This window comes from Chaetomium strumarium (assembly GCF_033439665.1).
Source record: "Chaetomium strumarium strain CBS 333.67 chromosome Unknown B0T15scaffold_1, whole genome shotgun sequence".
NCBI lineage: Eukaryota > Fungi > Ascomycota > Sordariomycetes > Sordariales > Chaetomiaceae > Chaetomium > Chaetomium strumarium.
The window spans coordinates 7,177,987-7,198,597 of record NW_026944429.1 but is presented as its reverse complement, the minus strand read 5'-3'; the positions used below and the strand labels follow the sequence as shown (position 1 = coordinate 7,198,597).

Below are 20,611 nucleotides of genomic sequence, written 5' to 3'. Positions count from 1 at the left end.
TTCATCCCCAACCTAAAGGCTTTTCTCTATCCCGTCAGGAATGCTGCTACACTCTGTGGATACAGGACGCTGGTGAATGCCCAAATGATACATGGAGAGACCAAAGACTCCCTCTTGCATCCCAATTCTCCCTTCAGTCCCATTCCTTTCCTTCAGGTACGTCCACCTTCCTTCCCTTCCTCATTCTCTTCCTCCACCATATCAGAACTGCTAGTCTCCTTCCCTGCTTCATCAGACATCTTCGCCATTCCAGTCCTCTCTCCAATATCACTAACACCCTTCAGAACCCGCTGAGCCCTGTCCCGGCCCGCCACACCCCGGAACAACAACAGAGCGGTCGGCCCAAAGGCATCGTCGAGCGCGTCAATGACAGCGTTCCGCTTCTTCTCCGCCCGCCGCCGGCGCAGCATCTCCAAGTACTTCTCCCGCTCCTCGGGACTGAGCTGTGTCAAGTCCACCACCACCACCACCTCTTCCTCTTCCTCCTCCTCCTTGTTCTCGGCGCACAACTTGTTGTCGTCCGACGAGTCGCAACAGCTGATCACCGAGTTCTTGCTGCTGGTCGTCGCCGAGCTCACCTCCGACGGGCTGACGATACCGTCGGCGTGGACCGTGTCGCGCAGGGAAAGGAAGTCTTGCACGCGGATCGTCGCGTCCTGCTGCTCTTGAAGAAGAAGAAGAAGTTCAGGTTGGACGTCCGGGATGACACTGTGACTGGGGATGCTGTCGAGCGCCGCCGCCGCCGCCGCCGCCGCCGCGTTGGCCATGAGGGATGATGTTGACGAGGCGGCCTGGGAAGCAACTTAGACGGCTCGGATGGCTAGGCCTGTGGCTGGGTTCGTGGTATTATTGGACGGGGTGTCTTCCTTGGTACTGGCTTTCTCCATGTCAAGTCTTACTAGTACTTCTGTTGCAAGAGGTTGATGAAGCGATCAGTGGAGAGATTAGTACTGAGGGAGTCAAATGGAGATCTAGGAGGTTCCAAGATCAACTACTAGTAGTTGAATGTGAATAAAGGTTTACTCTCATTATGGGATATGCCTGATCACAGAGTCTGTTCAGGACGCTACATGAACAGCAGCTATGTAGTACTAGTAGTTGTTCTGCGTATGCTTTCAGTGTCACTTGGGAGCAGATGGGGTGTTGTTACGTGACAGCTCAACTGTTCTGTCTGCCGGTTCGCGGATTTAAAAAGGTTGTTCTGGTTCTGGTAGTGAAGGTTACTGAACAGGTCCGATGTACGAAACATTATCCTTGTGCCCCATGTAGTGCGTTTAACAGCTGTTCATGATGGATACTATTCCGTCAACTATTGCCGGATCGCTGTCTCTCTTCGAGTCCTCCCTATCAGAAGTCTCTCTGATTATCGTCCCATTCTCATTACTTCTTTTTTTCTTTGCTATATGGCCGGGACCCCCAGCGTATGGAAATACTAGTACTTTGCTTCCTACGTCTCCTTCGTAGGTGGACCATAGCTGGTAGTAGTCACCGTACCTAGGCCGGCGCAGTGTCTTCGCTCTTGAGAGCCAGAAGTGTTCAGATCTCCGGTGTAAGATTCTCCAATGTCTCAGGCTCCTCTCCCTTCCCGGGTCGACGCCAAGCTGGCTGGGACGAACTCTGCCAGCCCTATGGCGGCTTTGCGCGGCTGCGTGACGAATCGGATACCGCGGACTCCTGCAAGGTTCTACTTGTGTGTACACTAGCCTCCATTTCCCCCTTTTTTCAGCCATACAGCAACACTGATTTGTTCGATGACAAGTCACTAGCCTCGCCAGTCTTTCTGCAAAGACAGATTACCACAACACCATCGAATCAGAGGCTGGCCCAGCACGGCATCAGCCAGATATATAACGCGGCATGCGCGGGAACAGCGGAGAACCTGGAGTTCCACTTCGTCGATCCCTCCTGAACGATTTCATCAGCGGATGCCGGTCCCGGAAATAAGGGCGCCCCCCTCCCCTTCGCTTGCGCTCGCTTGTGGTAGGTAGGATTCGGGCACAGGCCCGCCACGCTAGGCCGCTTGGAGTTTGCAAGCAGGGGGATTCAGATGCGGCACGACGGGCGCCGCTGCGACGCTATGCTGCACCCTAAAATGTGCACCGCCGCGGTAAGCAAAGGTCGCTGCCAGCCATGTCTCTCCATTTTTCTCGCGTTTTCCGGGCCGCTGTTGTGTGTCGTGACTCAGATACGCTTTCCTTTTTTTTGTTCTCTTTTTGTCTCACGCGACAGACGCCATCTACCGGACTGTCGGGACCCTTCTGTAACACGGTGTTACGGCTTCGTGTTGTACTGACATTCCTGGAATGACTTCGGTTTGCTGAGTGTTGAGTGTCTGCGAACGGCAATACCGCTCGCGAGATGCGTTCGGGTCGTTTGGGATCGGGGCTGGCGGCCCTGTTCGGACTGGGGAGTGTGGCGGTGGTGGGCGTCGCGGGACTGTCGGACGCACCGACGGTAGACAATTTCATCCGCAGAGGCACTCAGTCAGGTTCGTTGCCCCCTCGCTTTGCTGAAGCCTGTCGACGTGAGGAAGTGGTTTTTAACTCGCGAGATCAGCGACCGTTATCGGCAACTATGTCTACATCGATGGTGGAGAGATTTCGCAGTATTCGGATGGAACGGCGATCCTGGGTCGGACATCAAACCAAGGTGAGCGACTGTGGCTTTTTTCTTGTGCGACGGCAGTGGATGGTGGAGCGTCGCACATCGGCAGTGCTATTCTAACGGCTAGCGAAACTGTTCCAGTAAACTCCACATTATCCATCGATCTCTCCAAGTCATGGACCACATCGGACGTCGCTTTCAAGATCATAGAACGACCGTGGTGGTCGAAAGCCTGCCAAGCGATCTGGACGAACCACGACGAAGGGACCTTCTACGTATGGGGCGGGAAGTGGATATGGGGCATGAACATGACGGAGAACCAGCTATGGAAGTTCACGCCTGATGGCAACGGGGGCGGGGGATGGGCTGTCGAGGAGCCGACGAACGCAAACCTGTTCAAAGGCCTTCACCAATCCGAGTTCGGGGCGTACGCAAGTTCCAACGACACGGGCTTTTACATCGGCGGGATAGCATCGGGCTGGACCGAGTTGTACCGAGCGCGCAACCAAGTGCTCCCGGGCATGGTGACGTACGATATGAAGAGCAAGGTCTGGGACAACGGCACCACGGCGTTCAGTCCTTTCACCACCCTGGCCGGCGCGGCGGCCCACTACATCCCAACGTTTGGGCCGAACGGCTTGGTCATGGTCTTCGGCGGCAGCTCTCACTCGGTCGTGGGCGAACCGGACTGGTCGGCGGCGAGATCCTGGGACTTCCGTAACCTGACGTTCTTCGACCCGCGGAGCAAGAAGCAGTACTGGCAGGCCACTACCGGCGACATCCCTCCCGACGCCCCGAGGGCCTTCTTTTGCGTTGCCGGCTTCCCAAACTCGGACGGCGGCTACGAGATCTTCCTTTCCGGGGGGTCGAACCAACGCACTCAGGTGCAATACCAGGACGCCTACGTTCTCAGCCTGCCCGGCTTCGTATGGAGGAAGGCGGCCGATTCGCCAGGCGGCGCCCGTTCGTGGCACAATTGTCTGTCTGTGGGCAAGCGACAAGTGCTGAGCATCGGCGGCTGGACCGGCGACTGGACAAAAAAGGATGCATATGCGCAGGGCTTGAAGCTGTTTGACATGACCGAGATGACGTGGAAGGACTCGTACGACGCCACCGTGGCCATGTATGAGAGGAATGCGGATCTCAAGTCGTGGTACACCAATGGGTAAGACTGCACACCGCAAAACCCTGGGGTCGGTACTCTCTCAGCTGACGGGACCAAGCTCGTTCGAGGCCGTTCAGTGGAGCTCCGATGAGATCAGGAATATCTTTGCCGCCAAGACAAACACAAACTCAACAGATGCAAGTACGTGCCATCAAAAGAAGCACATGTCGCATCCCTAGCAGCTCGAACTGACAAACTCTCTCTCTCTCTCTCTTACAGATACGGGCTCCGGGACATCCGAGTCGCCAAACCCAGAAACAACCGCACCCGCACCCGCATCGAACAGCTCAACCACGCCAGTAGGCGCAATAGCCGGGGGTGTCGTAGGCGGCATAGCCGGACTCGCCCTCATAGCCGCCGTCGCCTGGTTCCTCCTCCGTCGGAAGAGAAGGAGTCAAAACGTCATGCCTCTTCCTCCTAGTGCGGAGCTGCCGGAGCAGCAGCACGCGGTGCACGGGGATTATTACTACCAACCATACAAGGACGCTTCCCCGATGGGGGCGTCTGCAGAGCTCCCAGGACCGTACAAGCCGCCTGGCACTCAGAGGATGACGGAGCTGCAAGCCGGGCCGGAGTACTCGGAGCTCGGGGGAAGTATTACGTTCGACAACCCGGCCCTCAATCCCATGACGCCCGTCGAGATGGATGCTTCACACGCCTACAAGCAGGTGGGATAGGGTCTCACCGGCGTCTCTAGAAATGGGATGGGGGAAAAAGCAAGGTTGTTTGTGTTTCACGGGTACCTTCCTCTTCACAGCGTGGTAATAGATTTTGGGAACCAAAGCATTTATTAGCGAATGTTTGCGGGGGCGAAATCAAGGCCCATCTCAACAACATCCTGCTGACAGCAAAAAGTGTGCAATCAACCGCTAAGATTGACTACAAGGCTATGTTTGAGTAATATCCAAGCCTCACTTCCCTTCTTTCCATCCTCCTTCCTCCATCAAACCCACTTCCCTTCACTCTATAAAAATCCAGCATGCCACCCCTGTGCCACCCCTCCTCTAGACCTCGAGCATTGCGGTTCAACACACCCTTTGCAAGCCCTCCTTGCATAGCTTACAACATGTAGCATGTATGTATACACAATCCCAGATGCATCACATCTCATATCACATCCCATCCCACAACATCCTTTCGCCTACGACAACACAAGCTTCGACACGGTGTTGGCGAAGTTGGGGTTCGCCGCCTGCGCGAAATCGTGCTGCCAGTAGTCGTGGACCTCGTGGACTGAGAAGCTCGACGACGGGCTGTTGGGGTTGGACGGCCTGGTCGGCGAGTAGGCGAACGCCAGCCGGTTGCCCCCCCTGGGGCTGAGGTAGCGGGTCGTCGATGATCCCCCAGACGACGGCGGGGGCGTCCACGAGGTGCAGCCCCGGCAGAGCGCCGTGAACTGCCAGTGCGTCGAGTTGGACTTGGTGCCCGTCTTGAAGAGCGTGTACTGCGCGCCGGAATACTCCTGCGGGAACGAGTGTCCGCTATTATTTTTTTTTTTTTTTTCACACGAAAGTTAGTTTCTGGTCAGTTTCTGCGAGGAGATACTACTAGTAGTACTGAAAGTGGGGGTGGGGGAGGGGGGCGGACGAGTATAAAACAAATAACAAACCAAACTCACCTTGCCCAGCGGGACGACAAAACGACATTGTTGCTGGTTCCTCTCCAGCACACCAGCAGCGGGTTGTTGGGCATCGTGCCGCCCCAGGCAAGACCCGCCCAGCCGACATCGTTGGGCACCACCATCTGGACGACGGCGTCGTACGCGCTGTATTGTTGAGCATCGTCCGGAATGGCGATGCGGAAGGTGACGCCGCGCCCGTCCGCCTTGTACAGCCGGAAGTTGGACGTGAACACAAGCCCGGTGTCGGGATCCCGGTAGATGGCGTCGGCGGCGACTGCTGCGTCTCCGGTTAGTTGCTTTGGAAGTGTCAGATCCGGTTGACTGGCAGATACCACTTGCCTGTCTTTATCAGGGCAGCCACAAGGCTGACGAACAGAGTCCAGAGCATTGCAAGTTCTGCGGGATGATGTTCCAGATGAGGTACGAGTAGTCTCAACCAGTGGCGGGCTCGGCGACGGGAATTGGGATATCCGAGGAGAAAGGACGGGGAGCGGCGGCACCAGCCCTTTAAGTCGTCAGCGGCGGCACCAGCCCTTTAAGTCGTCAGCGGCGGCGAATAACGAATTGGATCAAGACCGCCCTGATATCTATAAGGGAAGCGGCTGCGTCCCGCCAAGGTTAAATATAGGAAGCGGCTGGCCACGTTGCTGTCGGCATCTCGAATCCCGGGCCCGTCCTGATCTACAGCGGAGCTTGTCCAGAAGACCATTTGCTCGAACCCGCTTGGAGCCAAGGGCAATTGCTAAACGCCCGTTGGACGGTTCGCAATCGCGTGGCGCCATTAGGTTGGCCTTCTTAATCTAAATCCCACGAATCCAGTCGGAGGAACTTCCTCCTGGGGCGAGGCGTTGCTACGAGATGTGCATGGACGAGACCTGGTTACAATGTTGACAAGGTGGTAGCGGCATATGGGAGATGGTGTCGACTGGTAGTGCGGGGCGAAGCGTGGATGGAATCTTCACCTGCTAAGATCAGCTTCCATTTTATCCGCATATATTGCCAACGCAACCCAGCGTCCCCACGGTCGGCCACTGAGGGCTAAATGGCAGTGGCATATTAAACCAGGTGTGTTATGGGATCCTAGATCCCACAGGCCGAACCAGGAGTCATAGGGGAAGCGACTTGGCTAGGTACAGAGGACCTGGTAGTCCTCTCTGTAATTGCTTCTTCAAAGAGGCTGGGTGAGCACGATGCGGGCGTATAACGCTGCTACTTCGCTGCACCGTTGCCTCTCGTAGGGCAGAGGACCTTTCCGCACCTTTGTACTCGATGTTGCTCCGACGAATCATAGAATGTACCAAACTCGAGGCATCATGCACTAGTAATTGCTCAGTCCTCAGTGGTCGAAACCGAACCGACGTCTCATCACATATACAGGACCCGGCCATGGATACCACAACATGATGTCCTCGACAAATGGTTCCGACCTTTAGATAGTGATTTAATATCTCCAATGTCCAACTCCAGGTCCAAATCCTTGGAGAAGCCGCAGAGCATCCGGAGTGCATGAGAGAAGGCTTCCAGAAGTTCCTTCGCCCGGGCACCTAGCCAGCTTCCTTTACTTCCAGTTCCACATTCCAGGTTCACATCTCTCAATCTAATCTCACATGCCACAGCCAATCTGCATGACAGTTCACTTCCGCTTGTCGCTCTTCTTCGAGCGTGTCGAGTTCTTTCAGACCTGTCCACCGGCTTGCCTCTTACGGATCTGTTCCGTCTTCCGAGCTCATTCTTTCCACCCCCCTGTCTTTGGCTTGTCCGCCCTATCCTCGGGGAGCACATCTGGTCTCCGGAAAGGGGGGTCAGAGGCAGATGCCCCAGGCCAAGTCGTGTTCATCGGTATACACGTGCTAGGTCAGCATTGATAGTGGGCTAGGGGTTACGAAACCTGAAGCCCTAACCCCCTTGACGACCATCCCCCAACAGGGGAATGACAGCTACTACCCTATGCGCTAAAATGTGCGTCAACCACTGGCTCTGGGCAGGCGCGTCTTCTCTTGGTCGAATCACCTTCGGCATCCTAGAATAGTCTATCGCTACCTCAGGCATATGAATTCCGCGTCATGGTCCCTGGGCTTAGTTAGGTAACTATTGTTGCTCTACCTGTCAAGGATGCTCTTCCAACAGGGAGTCGTCTTGATTACCCGCATCGGGCAACGGGGACAAGACTGCTTCAACGTATTGTGCATCGATGTCAGACTAGCCACGTAGATATAGAGTCGAAGTCTATCAGACGTTGCGTGCTGATATACGCCATCATCTATACAGCGGAAATTGCCTTGGGAAGAATCCGTAGTCCACAGGAGCAGACCAGACAGTCCCAGTCAACTATTCGTTTTCGATGACGCTAGCAGCGAGAGCGGTTCCTGCTGAATTGCTTAACCAGCCATGAGAAACGTCGCCCAACAACGGCAGCGGATCGGCTAGACGGTCCGCAGGGTGACGGGTTGTCTAGTAAGGACCTCTCTAGGTCACGAAGCGGGCGCCGGGAGTTCTGGATTCATCAGTTGAGCAGGGTACCAGTTCCGGTAGCGTCGATCGCAGCGGGTCCAGCAGCCCGGAGAGTTGACTTAAGAGTGTCTGGGCACAGCTGACAGCATAAGGTATATTCACATCCCGGGATCTCGTTCTTCTAGCCGTAACAAGTGGACCACTCGACATATGGCACCGGGAGGGAACCGCTTATGCTGTCCAGTGTTGTGGCATGTCACCCGAGATACGTCAGTCAACAACAACCACATCAGGCAAGCTACTGAAGAAGAAGGTCTATGGAAGGCAGGTACATTGTTACGTAGATCCGCACCGCGCATGGTTCAATTGTGTCTTGGTTGTTCGGGCTACTCTGATCGATCATCTGTTACTGGTAGGTAGACAGCGTTGCGAAGAAGTCTAACAAGTGTCCGAGACGTCGTATCGAAATCGCGCGGTTGATCCGGGTCACCGGGAGATGTGAACCCCGGCAACGTGCCCGGCTCAGTCCCCGCAGGCACCCGAGACCGGACCATTCAGCGGTCGAAAAAGTGGAGAATGTCCCGCCGGCTCGCGGTGGAACGCCGGCGGTTCCCGCGCCAAGTGGATCCATCACCCCGTGCTGAGAGCCGGAGGGAGGAGTGCGACTGCACTACTCTCATCAATCCCTCGCAAGACAAGAAGCCGAAACCCGCGATCTCATCTGAGTCATGGGAAGGTCACTCTTAGCCCAAGAAGCCGAAAGAAGATGAAAATCGTTCGGTTGTGAAGCCGCGCCATTTTGAGGGTCATGAGGAGCATTAAGCATGAGAGTCTGCTTGGTGAGTGCGGTGCTCACGATAATTTCTCGCGATCTACACCAAGTGCTTTTTAGTACTTTTTGTGCGTATATGGTACTTTCTCGCTAACGTATATCCGGCGGACTTGTCCGGTCACGCGTTTTGTGGGGCGGTTCGCCCATCGAACGATCAGGCCATTTTCTTCTGAAAAGAACGGGCCGCTCCCAAAAACGCACGTCCGGCCTGTCAGTTCAACGGATTTTCTCCGGCACTCTCCTACCGTCCTACGAGCCCTGACACGATCTGTTCAGCATTGCCGTGATCCGTTGCCTCAAAAGATATTCCGCTCTACTTTCGATTGTCTCGTAGGTGCGATGGGTGTTGTAGGTCAGGTACCCAAGCGGGCAATCGGGAGCAGTGCCTCTGTCGGGTGCGATCTGTGCCATCTCGGGCACGTGGGTTAATTGTTTCTTCTTTCTTTTCCATCGGAAACGTATAAATGCATTGTCACATAAGGCATGGCCAACAGGGCTGACCGGATCGATGTCCGGGCGCATCGTCATGTCCATCTACTGCCGCTCGGGTGGAGATGGGACAGAAATGACCAGCCCACTATGTACACGACGGATCTCGAAAGCGGATACCGACCTAATGTCTGTTTTCTTGACTCGAATCGGATTGCGATTCGGATAACTACTCGCCGTGGCATGCACTGCAGACAACCGATTTGGTTGACTGTGAGGAGCGGGGCACTTCGGCAGGCTGCAAAGCCAAGACGGGCGCCCAGCACTCTCCGAGCATCCCCGGCCCAACGCGTGCGAGGATGGGCGGACGGCTCCGTCTCCACTGGGGCCCATGCAGAAGGCGATTTTCGGGTTCTGGACTGTCGAGAACCGGCCGAGTTCATTCTGGCACCACTCCAAGATAAATCATCCGTTTGTTAGTTTTCGCAGGCTCCCAATACGCCGCAGTGTGACGGCGCACCACCTAGCCGAGACTGCAATTGCAAAATGGCTGCCGGGAGATGCCGACCTCGAGGAGCTCAGCGAGGCCGTTTTTTGAGTTTTAAGAGAGCTCGAGCTGCCCAGCTCCCCTGGCCCAGGCATCTGATCACCACGGACTTCTAGACGCATCAACCAACCAACGTCACTACAGAGTCATTCCACCTCAAGTGTTGACGTCGCCACCCAGTCTCGACCCCTCAGCAAAAGAAGCTTTGGACACTCGACTTTTTAAAAAGAGTCAAAGCACAACGCGCATTGTCAGCGTCACTCCATCGGTATGTCTGGAGCAACCATTGCCTCGTCGATGTCGTTCGACATGAGCGCAACGTCCTTTGACGGTTCGCAACTTCAAGTTGTTAGTTGTTTTTCTACTTTCCCTAGCTCCTTCCTCCTAGTCAGGTTGTTGCACCACACCTTGTGCGGGGTAGGGTCTATCAACCCCCTGAGTCCCTGCTGCGTGCGATCGTGTTCTGAAGGGAGTTGGATCCCTCGATTCGATTGCGTGTTGCATGCGACAGCCTGTTTAAGACACGGGCTGAGATTGAGTTACTTCATAGTCATGACCAGAAAGCGCTAACATTCTTGAAGCCTACATACTCTGACTTTTCGCAAGTGTCACTCTTCGACACTGAGGACTTCGGCACCGACTTCACTTCGGACTCGGCCCACTCGCCCTTGTCGCCCCTCTCTCCGGCCCTCTCGGCTAGCTCATTCGGTCTTCCTGCGGCAGAGGCCTACACCACCTGGGACGCTGCAGAGATGTATGTCGAGACCGAGAACCTCTTCGACTGCCAGACCTTTGGATCGGACTCGTCTTTGAGCCCCGCCATCAACCCCCTCGATCTCCGTGTCAAACCACGCATGTACCAGTCACAAGCCATGTCGGCCAGCGTGCCGGCCCAGCAGCAGCAGCAGCAGCAGTATCAGAGCCAGGGTGTGCACCAGCAAGAGCTTGCGGCTCAGGCGACAGCCCCTCTGCTCGCGTCTCCCACATCGTCCACTTCGCGCTCCGCCTCGCCCTCTTCCACAACCACTGCTGATGCTGGCCCCAAGCGGTACCCCTCGCGTGTTCCCAAGCGCAAGCTCGGATCAGAAGAGGAGCCCGCAACCAGGCCAGCAAACGCTGCGCCTACCGCTACAACACAGCCAACAACAACGCCCTCGACCCGTCGTGTTCCCTTCAAGTCGAAGGATTCCAGTGATTCCGGAGTGCTCGCGCCCAAGAAAACGGCTCACAATATGATTGAGAAGCGGTACCGAACGAACCTCAACGACAAGATCCTCCAGCTCCGGGACGCCGTGCCCTCCCTGCGGCTGATGGCGCAGCGAGCCAAGCTGGCCGAGGAAGGTGGAAGTGCCGAGTCCGAGGATGCCGGCGCCGGCGCCGGCGACGTGTCGATGGATTCTTCTGCTGGTATGAATTTCGAAACATGCACCACCAAGTTGCACAAGGCCACCATCTTGAGCAAGGCTGCCGAATACATCCAGCAGCTGGAATACAGGAATCACGGGCTGGAGACGGAGAACCTTGCGCTGCGGGAGCGGATGCAGGGCTTGGAAATCATGCTGTTCGGGAAGCAAGCTGCGGCTGCGAGGCTCGGCATGGAGACGGGGGGAGAGGGTTTCTCAAGCACCTGGAATTGAGGCTGAATATGCCGTATCATGTGTATTCTTTTTTTTTTTTTTTTTCCTTTCCTAGGGACGTTCTGTATCGGATTTCCGGGCGGATTGCATGGTGTATAAGGCAGGCTGCATTCGAGGAGTTGAGGGATTCAAGTCACCTGGGGCTGGAAAAAGGGGAAGGCAAGGATGCCCAAACAACAAGCGGATTGATGGACGCGTTGGTTAGTGATTTTGGGTTGCCAAAGTAAGGTAGCTCACCGGCAGGACGAGGGCAAGTCCCAATCGGCTGTATCCCAACTCTGTGCATAACACTATTGATCTGGGAGTCTACCATGGAATAGCTGGATGGTTGCTGGAATATCAAGCAATACGATTCACACACTCTTGCATGGCACACTGCGTTATTATGAGAAAATCAAAACCTCAATTCAGTGACCCAACCTTCTGAGATGCTATGATAGGAGTGTGTCTGTTACTGAGCGCATCCCTCGGTCACCACTCCTTCCCCTCACCCCTCTCTTCACCATACCCCCCGGCCTTAGTCCCGTGGCATCTCTTTCGTGGGTACTCACTTGTACCGGACGAGATTCTCCTCCTCATCCTTGACTGGTTTCAACTTTGCCAGAGCGTCTTTGTTGTCCACCGAGACGGCGCCACGACGGAAGGGCGGAGGCTTGGGATCAGGCTCCGCGGGCTTGTCAGCGGGCTTGTCCGCCGGTTTCTCCACAGGCTTGCTGTCGCTCATTTTGATTGCAATGTGCGATTCTGATATGTGATATGTGATGATGTGTGATTGGTGATTTGTGGTGGTGGTGTGTGTGACAAATAGAAGTTGAATTTGCTTCTGGTAAAGAGAGCTCTTGGATTTCGAAGAAAGTGTTGACTTGCTAGGGACGGAGGTCATGGCGGTTTTTATACATCTTCGAGGGAGAGCCATGACCGAAAGACTAGCCATGAACAAGAAGCATGAGTCAGTTAATTACGTGAGTTGTTTCATAACAATGGTGGGTGGGTGTGTTGGATAAAGATTCGTTGTAGCTTCCCCTTCTTTGTGTGCGCAGATGTTGGGGGCAATTTGCTGCTGAGCACGGGAGTTGTTGGTCGGTGTGTTGTTTGTTGTATTCACCATTGTGTCCCTCGTGAATCATGCATGACCTTGTATGTTCATAATAGTGCATATTCCCTGTTGATTGCTTTCTAGCTTTGCCACAGTCTGACCAAACTCGGCTCCCCCAGTCGGAGATCTAACTTCTAAGTCTGTGTGTGAGACCTCAGTACCGCTTTGTCTCTAACTGAACATGTGTAGTATGTCACAAGGAGATATTCTGAAGCCCTCAGCGCAGGCCATCCAACCTGTTTGCTAATATGTCGTTTATCATAGCCAGTGCTAGTGTTGTTATTGTACAGCACATGTTCTAAATACAATGAATCAGAGCTCAGAGCCTCATACTTAGGGCCACGCCACCCACGAACTGGAGACGACCTAATCATACAATGTGACCAAGCTCGAATGCTAATCAACCATAAGCAGTAGTACAGTGAGTAGATGGTTCATTTCTGCTAGTGGGTGCAAACGCCCTGCCACCCAAGATTGGTTCCCAGTCCCTCAACCCCGGCGCTATGAGTCTCATACCGCTCCATGATGTAACGCCAAACAAGACCCCAAGCCCACGCAGGGCGCGGCTTTTCAGATGAACTCCACGGCGCTGATGTACCCATAGCCGAGCCCGAGGTCACTGGTAGATCCGGTGCGGTCATGGTGTGAGTGGCTGTCCGCGGACTCCGAGGAGTCCCCCTGTCCCCTTCTCCTCGGGGAACGACAGCTGGTCGTCGTGTAGGACACCAACAGCGAGAAATTGTCGTCCAAGCGATCTCCATTCTCGGAACGACGTGTGGCTCCGGACTCGCCGCTACGGTAGTGCCCTTCGGGTCTCCGATCCGACTGACGCGGGAGGCGATCGGCAAAGGAAACAAGGCGCGCCGCTCTTCGCTCTCTGGACGTGGAGCGGCGGCGGGCTTGGTGGCTACTGGAGGAACCCCCAGTCGGGTTAGGGAGGGCCTGTCTCGAAGAACTTGTCGCGAAATCCCCCGTGACTTCTGATGACCTCGGGTACGGTGACACTCCGCGGCCCAGAGTCCGGTCCGGGATTGAGTTGGGGCCACGGCTGGCGTTGGTGCTGTAGGCGGAGGTTTGACGCTCATCGGTCGCTCGGTCTTGGGTGAGAGTATAAGTAGGATAGAGTGACTGGCGTTGACGTTCATGGCGGCGAGCCAACTGGGACGGTCCGCCTGAGTACGAGTCGGTCATCGATGTCAGGAGTGGGTTGTCAGAACCTGAAGCCAGAAAATAATTAGCAACTATCTACTAGTTCATACCGGCAACGAATAGGAGGTTGGGCTGGCGATCTTACGGGCACGGGAGTCCTGCCCATCATATCGAGCATTTGCTCGTCCAGGAGCCTGAGAACGCCTCCTGTCGCTCCCACCGGGCATCATTGCTTTCTCACATCTTCCGCTGTCGGGGCTGTCTGTGACTGCTGATTGTTGTTGGTGAATGAGTGGAACTCAAGGCAGCTGCGAAATGTCGGTCCCGGGCAGAGTCGAGTTCAAGGTTAGCAGCCACTTGGGCGCTAGTGCGAGATTTTTATTCCTGGACAGCTGGTGGTTCACTTGTGCTGAGAGAGGGCGAACTTTGTGCAATGCTGGATGCACCGACTTTGCTGTTCAAACATGGGATTTGCAGACCGGCAATGTGAGTGCCATCAACCTGGAACTGAGGGATCTTGAAGCCAACAAATGACTCGGTGTGCTTCGAGATCGGCCATGTGCAACTGCTACTAAATGCGCCGTCAACTTCCAGGTCGGCCACGGATAACGGTGTGACGCGGGATGGCAGAGATACTGCTACCTCTTTGATGCCTTAGGTGCTCAGGCTACTAGTGGTGGTGAGAACGGTTACAACGGCGGCGACCACATTCAAAGGAAATGACTGTACCAAGGTGCCATGTTTCACATGGTTTCCCTACCAGGAGTATAACACCGCACATAAAACCAAAGCATGAGTTCAAATGGAAGCAATCCGAGTATCCCTATTCTAGGATGCAACGGAATACCAGGCCATACGAGTAAGAGTTTGAGGTGTTCTTGCATTTGTATCTGACACGGATGCTCTCCCGGCGATCTGAGCAGGCCAGGGTTTTCTCGCCCTTGCACATTTTGATGGTCGGCTTGTGGGCAGTGAGGTGAGGACACTGAGGAGTGATAGAGTAGGAAACGGTGAGATTCAGGCCGACTGAATGACCAATTTCGATGACAACAAGGCGGTTAGCTGAGAGGGGTGAGTTAAATGAGTAGATCGTTTGAATAGGAAGCAGTGATGGTGGACTGATAGGGGGAGTCGAAGTAACGGGGGGACGTCGACTTCTATATACCCGTGTCACCCACCTTGAGCTCGATCAAAGCTCCGTGGGCCCGAGCTAACCGTGTCTTGTTACTTGTTTCCTGGTGTTAAGTGATGACCGTGTACAGTCTCACTTCCACCGTCCAACACGGGAACGTTGACATGATTTCGAATTTCGTCTTGTCTTGCTGCATGCCGTTCCAAACATCAACAAGCCTGCGGTCGAGAAGTCACCGTATTTCTAGGACAACGGGTCGGGTGCCTACCTCTACCTACTAGTAAAGTAGTACTACCCACCCACCCAAGCCTGTCTGCTTCTTTCATCCGCCGCGCACTGCATCCACATCGTGGGACATCGTCTCCGCAACTCCATCACAAAGGAGCATCCCTTCAGGCAGAGTAAGTGCTTGCACGCTCTCCGATCTCGTCTGCTCCACCCCTAATGTCCACATTCTATTCCAGGCCAGGAGAGATCGACCCTTCCCGCTTCGCTGCAATGCCATGGCAGAGAGAGAGTGCGAGAGCCATGTCCGCAAACAGCCTCATGTACCGACGTGCCCACGAAGAACGGGATCCGAGTCCCTGCTATCTATACGCACGCAGCCATTCGCCGTGACGAGCAATCACCCAGGCACGAGGCAGAGTGGTCGTCACCTGAAGAGGAGGAACGGACGGATACTACCAGGGGCCAAGGTTATGGTCCATTTACACAACCGCGCTACTCTGGTGCACGGCAGTGTTTAGAAGGCCGTAGTCAAGGAAACAGGCATGCGTCATGGAACTGATATCATTGACTCGTCAAAGGGGTATCTCCTATCCGTGACATAGTAGTCGTAAACATAAATCCCAGGCCCAGCCGCCCAAGCCACCTTCCAAACACCCATCTGTTCCCCTCCCAATATTAGACCGTCTCTATATATCTCTTCATCTCCCTGTATATACGGTCAGCACATCACGCACAATACTACTCCCCTCTCTAGACGAGACGAGGTAGGCGTAGACTCACCAGTCAGTAACAGCCTCGTCCCACAGGCGGATCTCATGGTCTCTCGTCCCGCCGTAATGATCAACAAAGTCATCGCCAAACACCTCCCTCGCAATACTACCCTCCCGCATAAACCTGTCGTTGGCCTCGCGCAGACTCCGCGCCAGGCGGGCGCCCATATCCGTCGAGCCGCCCACGTCCTCGCCCTTGCCGAGCGGCGGGCAGGGAATCTCCAGCTTCTTCTCCACGCCGCGCCAGCCCAGCGCCAGGACGGCCGCCAGTACGTAGTACGGGTTCGCGTCGGCCCCCGGCACGCGGATCTCGAAGCGTGTGGCGCCCGGCTTGGCCGTGGGCGGCGCGATCAGCCGGATCGAGGCGGCGCGGTGCTCCAGCCCCCACGACACGGTCACGGGCGCCCAGAAGTTCTCGACCAGCCGCTTGTAGCTGTTGATGGTGGGCGCCACGAGCGGCATGACGTCGGGCAGGCCCTCGAGGATGCCGGCCAGGAAGTGCCGCCCCATGTCCGACAGGTGCGCAACGTCCGCGTATGGCGGGTCCGGGTCCCGCTCGCCGCGGTAGAGCAGGTTGTTGCCGTCTTTGTCCACCAGGGACACGTGCATATGCCCGCTGTTTCCCGGGAGACCCTGCCGTGGCTTGGCCATGAAGCAAGGCGTGATGCCGTGCCGCGTTGCGACGGACTTGACCACGTACTTGAACAGGCTCGCCCGGTCGGCCATCTGCCGGATCTCGCCGAACTCGAGCGCGGCCTCGTACACGCCCGGCCCGCTCTCGGTGTGCCAACCTTCCAGGTCGCACCGGAAGGCTTGGCAGGTGTTGAAGATGTCGTAGTAGTAGTCCTGGTTGTGGACCGGTCGTGTCAGACTGTACCCGAACATGCCTTCGGTCAGGGACGGGAGGGACTGGGTGGTGTTGTCTTTGAGGTATGCCGCGGCAGACGGGGCGCGGTCGGAAGAAGGTGCACGCGGGGTCTTGAACTGGTAGAACTCGTACTCGGCTGTTGCGCGGCCCTGTTAGCTAGTACTCGGCCCCTGTGGTGGGATGGCAGAGGGATTCGATCCCACTAGTAACTTGGAAGTAGTAGTAGTGCTAGTACTCACCTCCAGCCATGGCCCCGTAGCCCTTTGTCGCGAACTTCTCCAGCTGTGTCTTCAAGAGACCTCGAGGACACGCCGGGACGGGTTCCATCGTGTCCGGGTCAAAGAAGCTGACGAGGAAGAAGGGGACGTTGTTCTCCCAGGGAATGCGGCGGAAGCTGTTGAGGTCCGGCACGGCGATGATGTCCCTGTACCCGTTCTCCTTGTTGCTGACCTTCAGCTCTTTATAGTATGTCATATCGTGCATGTCCCAGCCGAAGATGACGGAACAGAAGCCGAAGCCGGTCTCGGCGATCGACAAGAACTTCTTCTTGGAGACGAGCTTGCCGCGGAGCATGCCGTCGACGTCGACGCCGGCGAGCTTAACCGAATTGTCATTCTCGAGCAGGCCCGGGAGGTCCTCGGCCGTGATCTCCATGTTGGAAGGGAAGAGCTCAGTGGTTGAGCTGTCGGGTTCCCGGGGTCGGCGGATAGCAGAATGGGGGGCGAGACCGGGAGGATCGGGAATATCACAAGGTGACGGATATAGCAGACTCGGAGTAGGCAGGATCTCTCCAACTAATACTAGAACTCAGCGTGTTAGAGCGTCACGGTCACGACAACTGGTAAATCGCAAGGCTCGCGATAAGGACGGAGGGGTAATTGAAACAAGTTTGGGCGAGCTCCGCCGAGAGCGTCATAGGGCCCCGCTAATAATTGCTTGTTTACCTGGTAATTATCATACCTAGCTTGGTAAGGACGCACAGCTGAGCCAAGACTTCTTGTTTACTGTACTACCGGTATCAGCTGGGACACGCAGATAAATACACTCCAAGATTGGCTTGAAGATATGATTGAGAAGCTGGAGTTAGTAATGTTGATGTCCTTGCTTGGTAATGTCCGTGGTCCATGGTCCCAGGACTCCCAGGAAGGTTTTATCAGAGCGAGCCGCTCCGGGCGGCCGCATCCTCTTGTCTCTTTCCGACCACACGGTAACTTACATGAAATTCCACGAGTACTTACAATACCTACACCCCTGTCGCATTTCAGCCAGTTCACCCCTCGCAGCCAAGGCATGTGTATTGCCCAGCTGCACCAGCAACTGTGATGCTCAGCTGGTGGGAGACCGAAGGCTTCTTTTCGTAGCGGCTCGCCCCCGGGCTTATATCGAAGCGCCGAGGCCGGGCACATGGCCGCCATGGCCAGCCGTTCGCCGCTCAGCGTGCATATCGAAGCCAGAACACCGAGAAACGATGGCCCCAGTCATTGGCCAATGGCTCGGTCCACAGAACCGTTTGTCCGGGGTATAACACCCCCGTGCGGGGGCCCCGCGGCTTTCCTCGGCTGGAGCAGGACCAACGTGACGTCTGGGGATGCTGAGCCGGCGAATCAAAGAGGAAGTCGAGGTTCGATGCACATGAAAACACCCCAGCGTGCAGAGGGAATAAAACCCCTAAAAACTGCCAAAACCTGAACTCAAGTTAGTCCAGTTCACATAGCTTTGACTTCGTTGAGAAGGCTAAGCAGCCCCCGAGGCATCGAGTACGGAATACACGGCCGAAGACACGGTCGAAGCCAATAACCGGGATCTCACGTAACACCCCGCACCACCCGTCTCTCGGTGTCCGGCTTCGTGCATTCCAAGTACTAGAAGGAAAATGGCATTGAATCTGAGGACCGGGCGGCACGCTCTGAGGGGAGCCCTGCGTGTAAGTCGAGACTCCAAAGCCCAGCTCGGTTCCCTCGATTAGATCCTAACTTTGTGACAGCCCATCGTCGCCACGCCCAGCCATGCATCTGCCCGCCGGACATATGCCACAGCCGAGCCGGACCTCAAGACGACGCTGAAGGAGGTGATCCCTGCGAAGCGCGAGCTGCTCAAGAAGGTCAAGGCGCACGGGTCCAAGGTCATCGGCGAGGTCAAAGTGGAGAACACGATCGGCGGCATGCGCGGGCTCAAGGCGATGGTGTGGGAGGGCTCGGTGCTCGACGCCAACGAGGGCATCCGCTTCCACGGCCGCACCATCAAGGACTGCCAGAAGGAGCTGCCCAAGGGCAAGACGGGCACCGAGATGTTGCCCGAGGCCATGTTCTGGCTGCTGCTGACGGGCAAGGTGCCGTCGGTCAACCAGGTGCGCCAGTTCTCGCGCGAGCTCGCCGAGCAGGGCCAGCTGCCGACCTTCGTCAGCAAGATGCTCGACGACTTCCCGCGCGACATGCACCCAATGACGCAGTTCGCCATCGCCGTGTCGGCCCTCAACTACACGTCCAAGTTTGCCAAGGCGTACGAGAAGGGCCTCAACAAGGCCGACTACTGGGAGCCCACGTTCGACGACTGCATCTCGCTGCTCGGCAAGCTGCCCACCATCGCCGCCAAGATCTACCAGAACAGCTACCGCGGCGGCGGACCCCTGCCCGCCGAGATCGACCTCGAGCAGGACTGGTCCTACAACTTCGCCGCCATGCTCGGCAAGGGCGGCCGCGAGAACGAGAACTTCCAGGACCTGCTGCGCCTGTACCTCGCCCTGCACGGCGACCACGAGGGCGGCAACGTCTCGGCCCACACCACCCACCTCGTCGGCTCCGCCCTGAGCGACCCCTTCCTCAGCTACAGCGCCGGTCTGCAGGGCCTAGCCGGGCCTCTGCACGGGTGAGTCTAGACGGGGACTTTCCCATCCCTCCAACTCACTCACAACTGAAATAACTACTAACTAAACCCCCGTCTGTCTCCAGCCTCGCCGCCCAAGAAGTCCTCCGCTGGATCCTACAACTGCAATCCACCCTCCCCACCTCCTACACCGAAGACGACATCCGCTCCTACCTCTGGACGACCCTCAACTCAGGCCGGGTCGTCCCGGGCTACGGGCACGCGGTGCTGCGCAAACCGGACCCGCGCTTCGAAGCGCTCATGGACTACGCCGCCTCCCGGCCCGAGATCTCCGAGGATCCGGTGTTCCAGCTCGTGCGGAAGACGAGCGCTGTCGCGCCCGAGGTGCTCAAGCAGCACGGCAAGACCAAGAACCCGTACCCGAACGTGGACGCCAGCTCCGGCGTGCTGTTCCACCACTACGGCTTCACCGAGACGCTGTATTACACGGCTACCTTTGGTGTCTCGCGCGGCTTGGGACCGCTCGCGCAGCTGATTTGGGATCGCGCTCTGGGGTTGCCGATTGAGAGGCCGAAGAGTGTGAACTTGGAGGGGATACTTAAGCAGGTGGAGGGGCAGTAGTTAAGGTAGATACTAGATTAGGAGGGGGGGAAGGGGGCTGGGATGGGTGATGTGTAGTAGGGTAAAACGCAGAGAGTGTACCCCGTAGCGTGTGAGCGTAAACAAACGTACCAAATTCTTACACATGTCTACTACTCCTTTCGGTGACGGGAGCGTGGTAGGTTGTGGTGAATTGACCCCTTGACGAAGGATGACACAAGGACGGTGGGTGAGATGATGTCCTGATACGCCAGTTGGCCGAAGAAGTTGTTAAGTGCTTGACCTTCGGCTACTCCAAGTATAGTACGCCTTCTCTATCCGCTCCAATGCTGGTTCTAGAATGGCTTTCGCGTTCACGCCGCCTCTGGAAGCATGACTGCACCGCCACTGCACCACAGGAGAAGATACTGGTACCTTAGCACGCAATGATACGATGGAATGTGATTCAAGGGGTCTTGTCATCCGCCTCCCACTAAACCCGGTACGCTACTCAGTGAACTCGGATCTTCGTATAACTAGCGTGCTTCTATTCTTGTATCATTACAACGACAATGAATGCTAGTTCGGGCAGAGCTATATTGACCCAACCTCCAAAGCAGCCCGTGATGGAGGGCCGTCTGTGATATGGTGAGGGTCCTTGAGCAAATATCGACGAGAAC

At 56.1% G+C, this 20,611-nt stretch overlaps 7 protein-coding genes across 7 annotated transcripts; 3 read left to right on the top strand and 4 right to left on the bottom strand.

Annotated features, from left to right (window-relative positions):
- Positions 1 to 152: 152 nt before the first annotated feature.
- B0T15DRAFT_490196 (uncharacterized protein) lies at positions 153 to 767 on the bottom strand (the record flags this gene model as incomplete). Its single annotated transcript, XM_062866659.1, has 1 exon — positions 153 to 767. One exon carries the CDS (start codon positions 765 to 767, stop codon positions 153 to 155), a length of 615 nt encoding a protein of 204 aa, XP_062727376.1.
- A 1,591-nt stretch (positions 768 to 2,358) lies between these two features.
- B0T15DRAFT_389206 (uncharacterized protein) lies at positions 2,359 to 3,773 on the top strand (the record flags this gene model as incomplete). The annotated part of the gene is made up of 3 exons (XM_062864476.1): positions 2,359 to 2,483; positions 2,552 to 2,649; positions 2,746 to 3,773. 3 exons carry the CDS (start codon positions 2,359 to 2,361, stop codon positions 3,771 to 3,773), a joined length of 1,251 nt encoding a protein of 416 aa, XP_062727375.1.
- Positions 3,774 to 4,678: 905 nt separating this feature from the next.
- Positions 4,679 to 5,877, bottom strand: B0T15DRAFT_80562 (uncharacterized protein). Its single transcript, XM_062871339.1, has 3 exons — positions 5,730 to 5,877; positions 5,388 to 5,667; positions 4,679 to 5,250 (listed from the first exon to the last, which is right to left on the bottom strand). Exons 1-3 carry the CDS (start codon positions 5,776 to 5,778, stop codon positions 4,911 to 4,913), a joined length of 669 nt encoding a protein of 222 aa, XP_062727374.1. The 5' UTR covers positions 5,779 to 5,877; the 3' UTR covers positions 4,679 to 4,910.
- A 3,874-nt stretch (positions 5,878 to 9,751) lies between these two features.
- B0T15DRAFT_80483 (uncharacterized protein) lies at positions 9,752 to 11,353 on the top strand. Its single transcript, XM_062871337.1, has 2 exons — positions 9,752 to 9,997; positions 10,231 to 11,353. Exons 1-2 carry the CDS (start codon positions 9,920 to 9,922, stop codon positions 11,284 to 11,286), a joined length of 1,134 nt encoding a protein of 377 aa, XP_062727373.1. The 5' UTR covers positions 9,752 to 9,919; the 3' UTR covers positions 11,287 to 11,353.
- Positions 11,354 to 12,952: 1,599 nt separating this feature from the next.
- Positions 12,953 to 13,758, bottom strand: B0T15DRAFT_549239 (uncharacterized protein; the record flags this gene model as incomplete). The annotated part of the gene is made up of 2 exons (XM_062870214.1): positions 12,953 to 13,599; positions 13,677 to 13,758. 2 exons carry the CDS (start codon positions 13,756 to 13,758, stop codon positions 12,953 to 12,955), a joined length of 729 nt encoding a protein of 242 aa, XP_062727372.1.
- Positions 13,759 to 15,434: 1,676 nt separating this feature from the next.
- B0T15DRAFT_521951 (uncharacterized protein) lies at positions 15,435 to 17,408 on the bottom strand. Its single transcript, XM_062868592.1, has 3 exons — positions 16,769 to 17,408; positions 15,672 to 16,665; positions 15,435 to 15,597 (listed from the first exon to the last, which is right to left on the bottom strand). The coding sequence occupies exons 1-3, from the start codon at positions 17,181 to 17,183 to the stop codon at positions 15,567 to 15,569; spliced, it is 1,440 nt and encodes a 479-aa protein (XP_062727371.1). The 5' UTR covers positions 17,184 to 17,408; the 3' UTR covers positions 15,435 to 15,566.
- Positions 17,409 to 18,369: 961 nt separating this feature from the next.
- Positions 18,370 to 20,158, top strand: B0T15DRAFT_521947 (citrate synthase-like protein). The gene is made up of 3 exons (XM_062868591.1): positions 18,370 to 18,453; positions 18,514 to 19,394; positions 19,478 to 20,158. The coding sequence occupies exons 1-3, from the start codon at positions 18,403 to 18,405 to the stop codon at positions 19,971 to 19,973; spliced, it is 1,428 nt and encodes a 475-aa protein (XP_062727370.1). The 5' UTR covers positions 18,370 to 18,402; the 3' UTR covers positions 19,974 to 20,158.
- Positions 20,159 to 20,611: the final 453 nt, after the last annotated feature.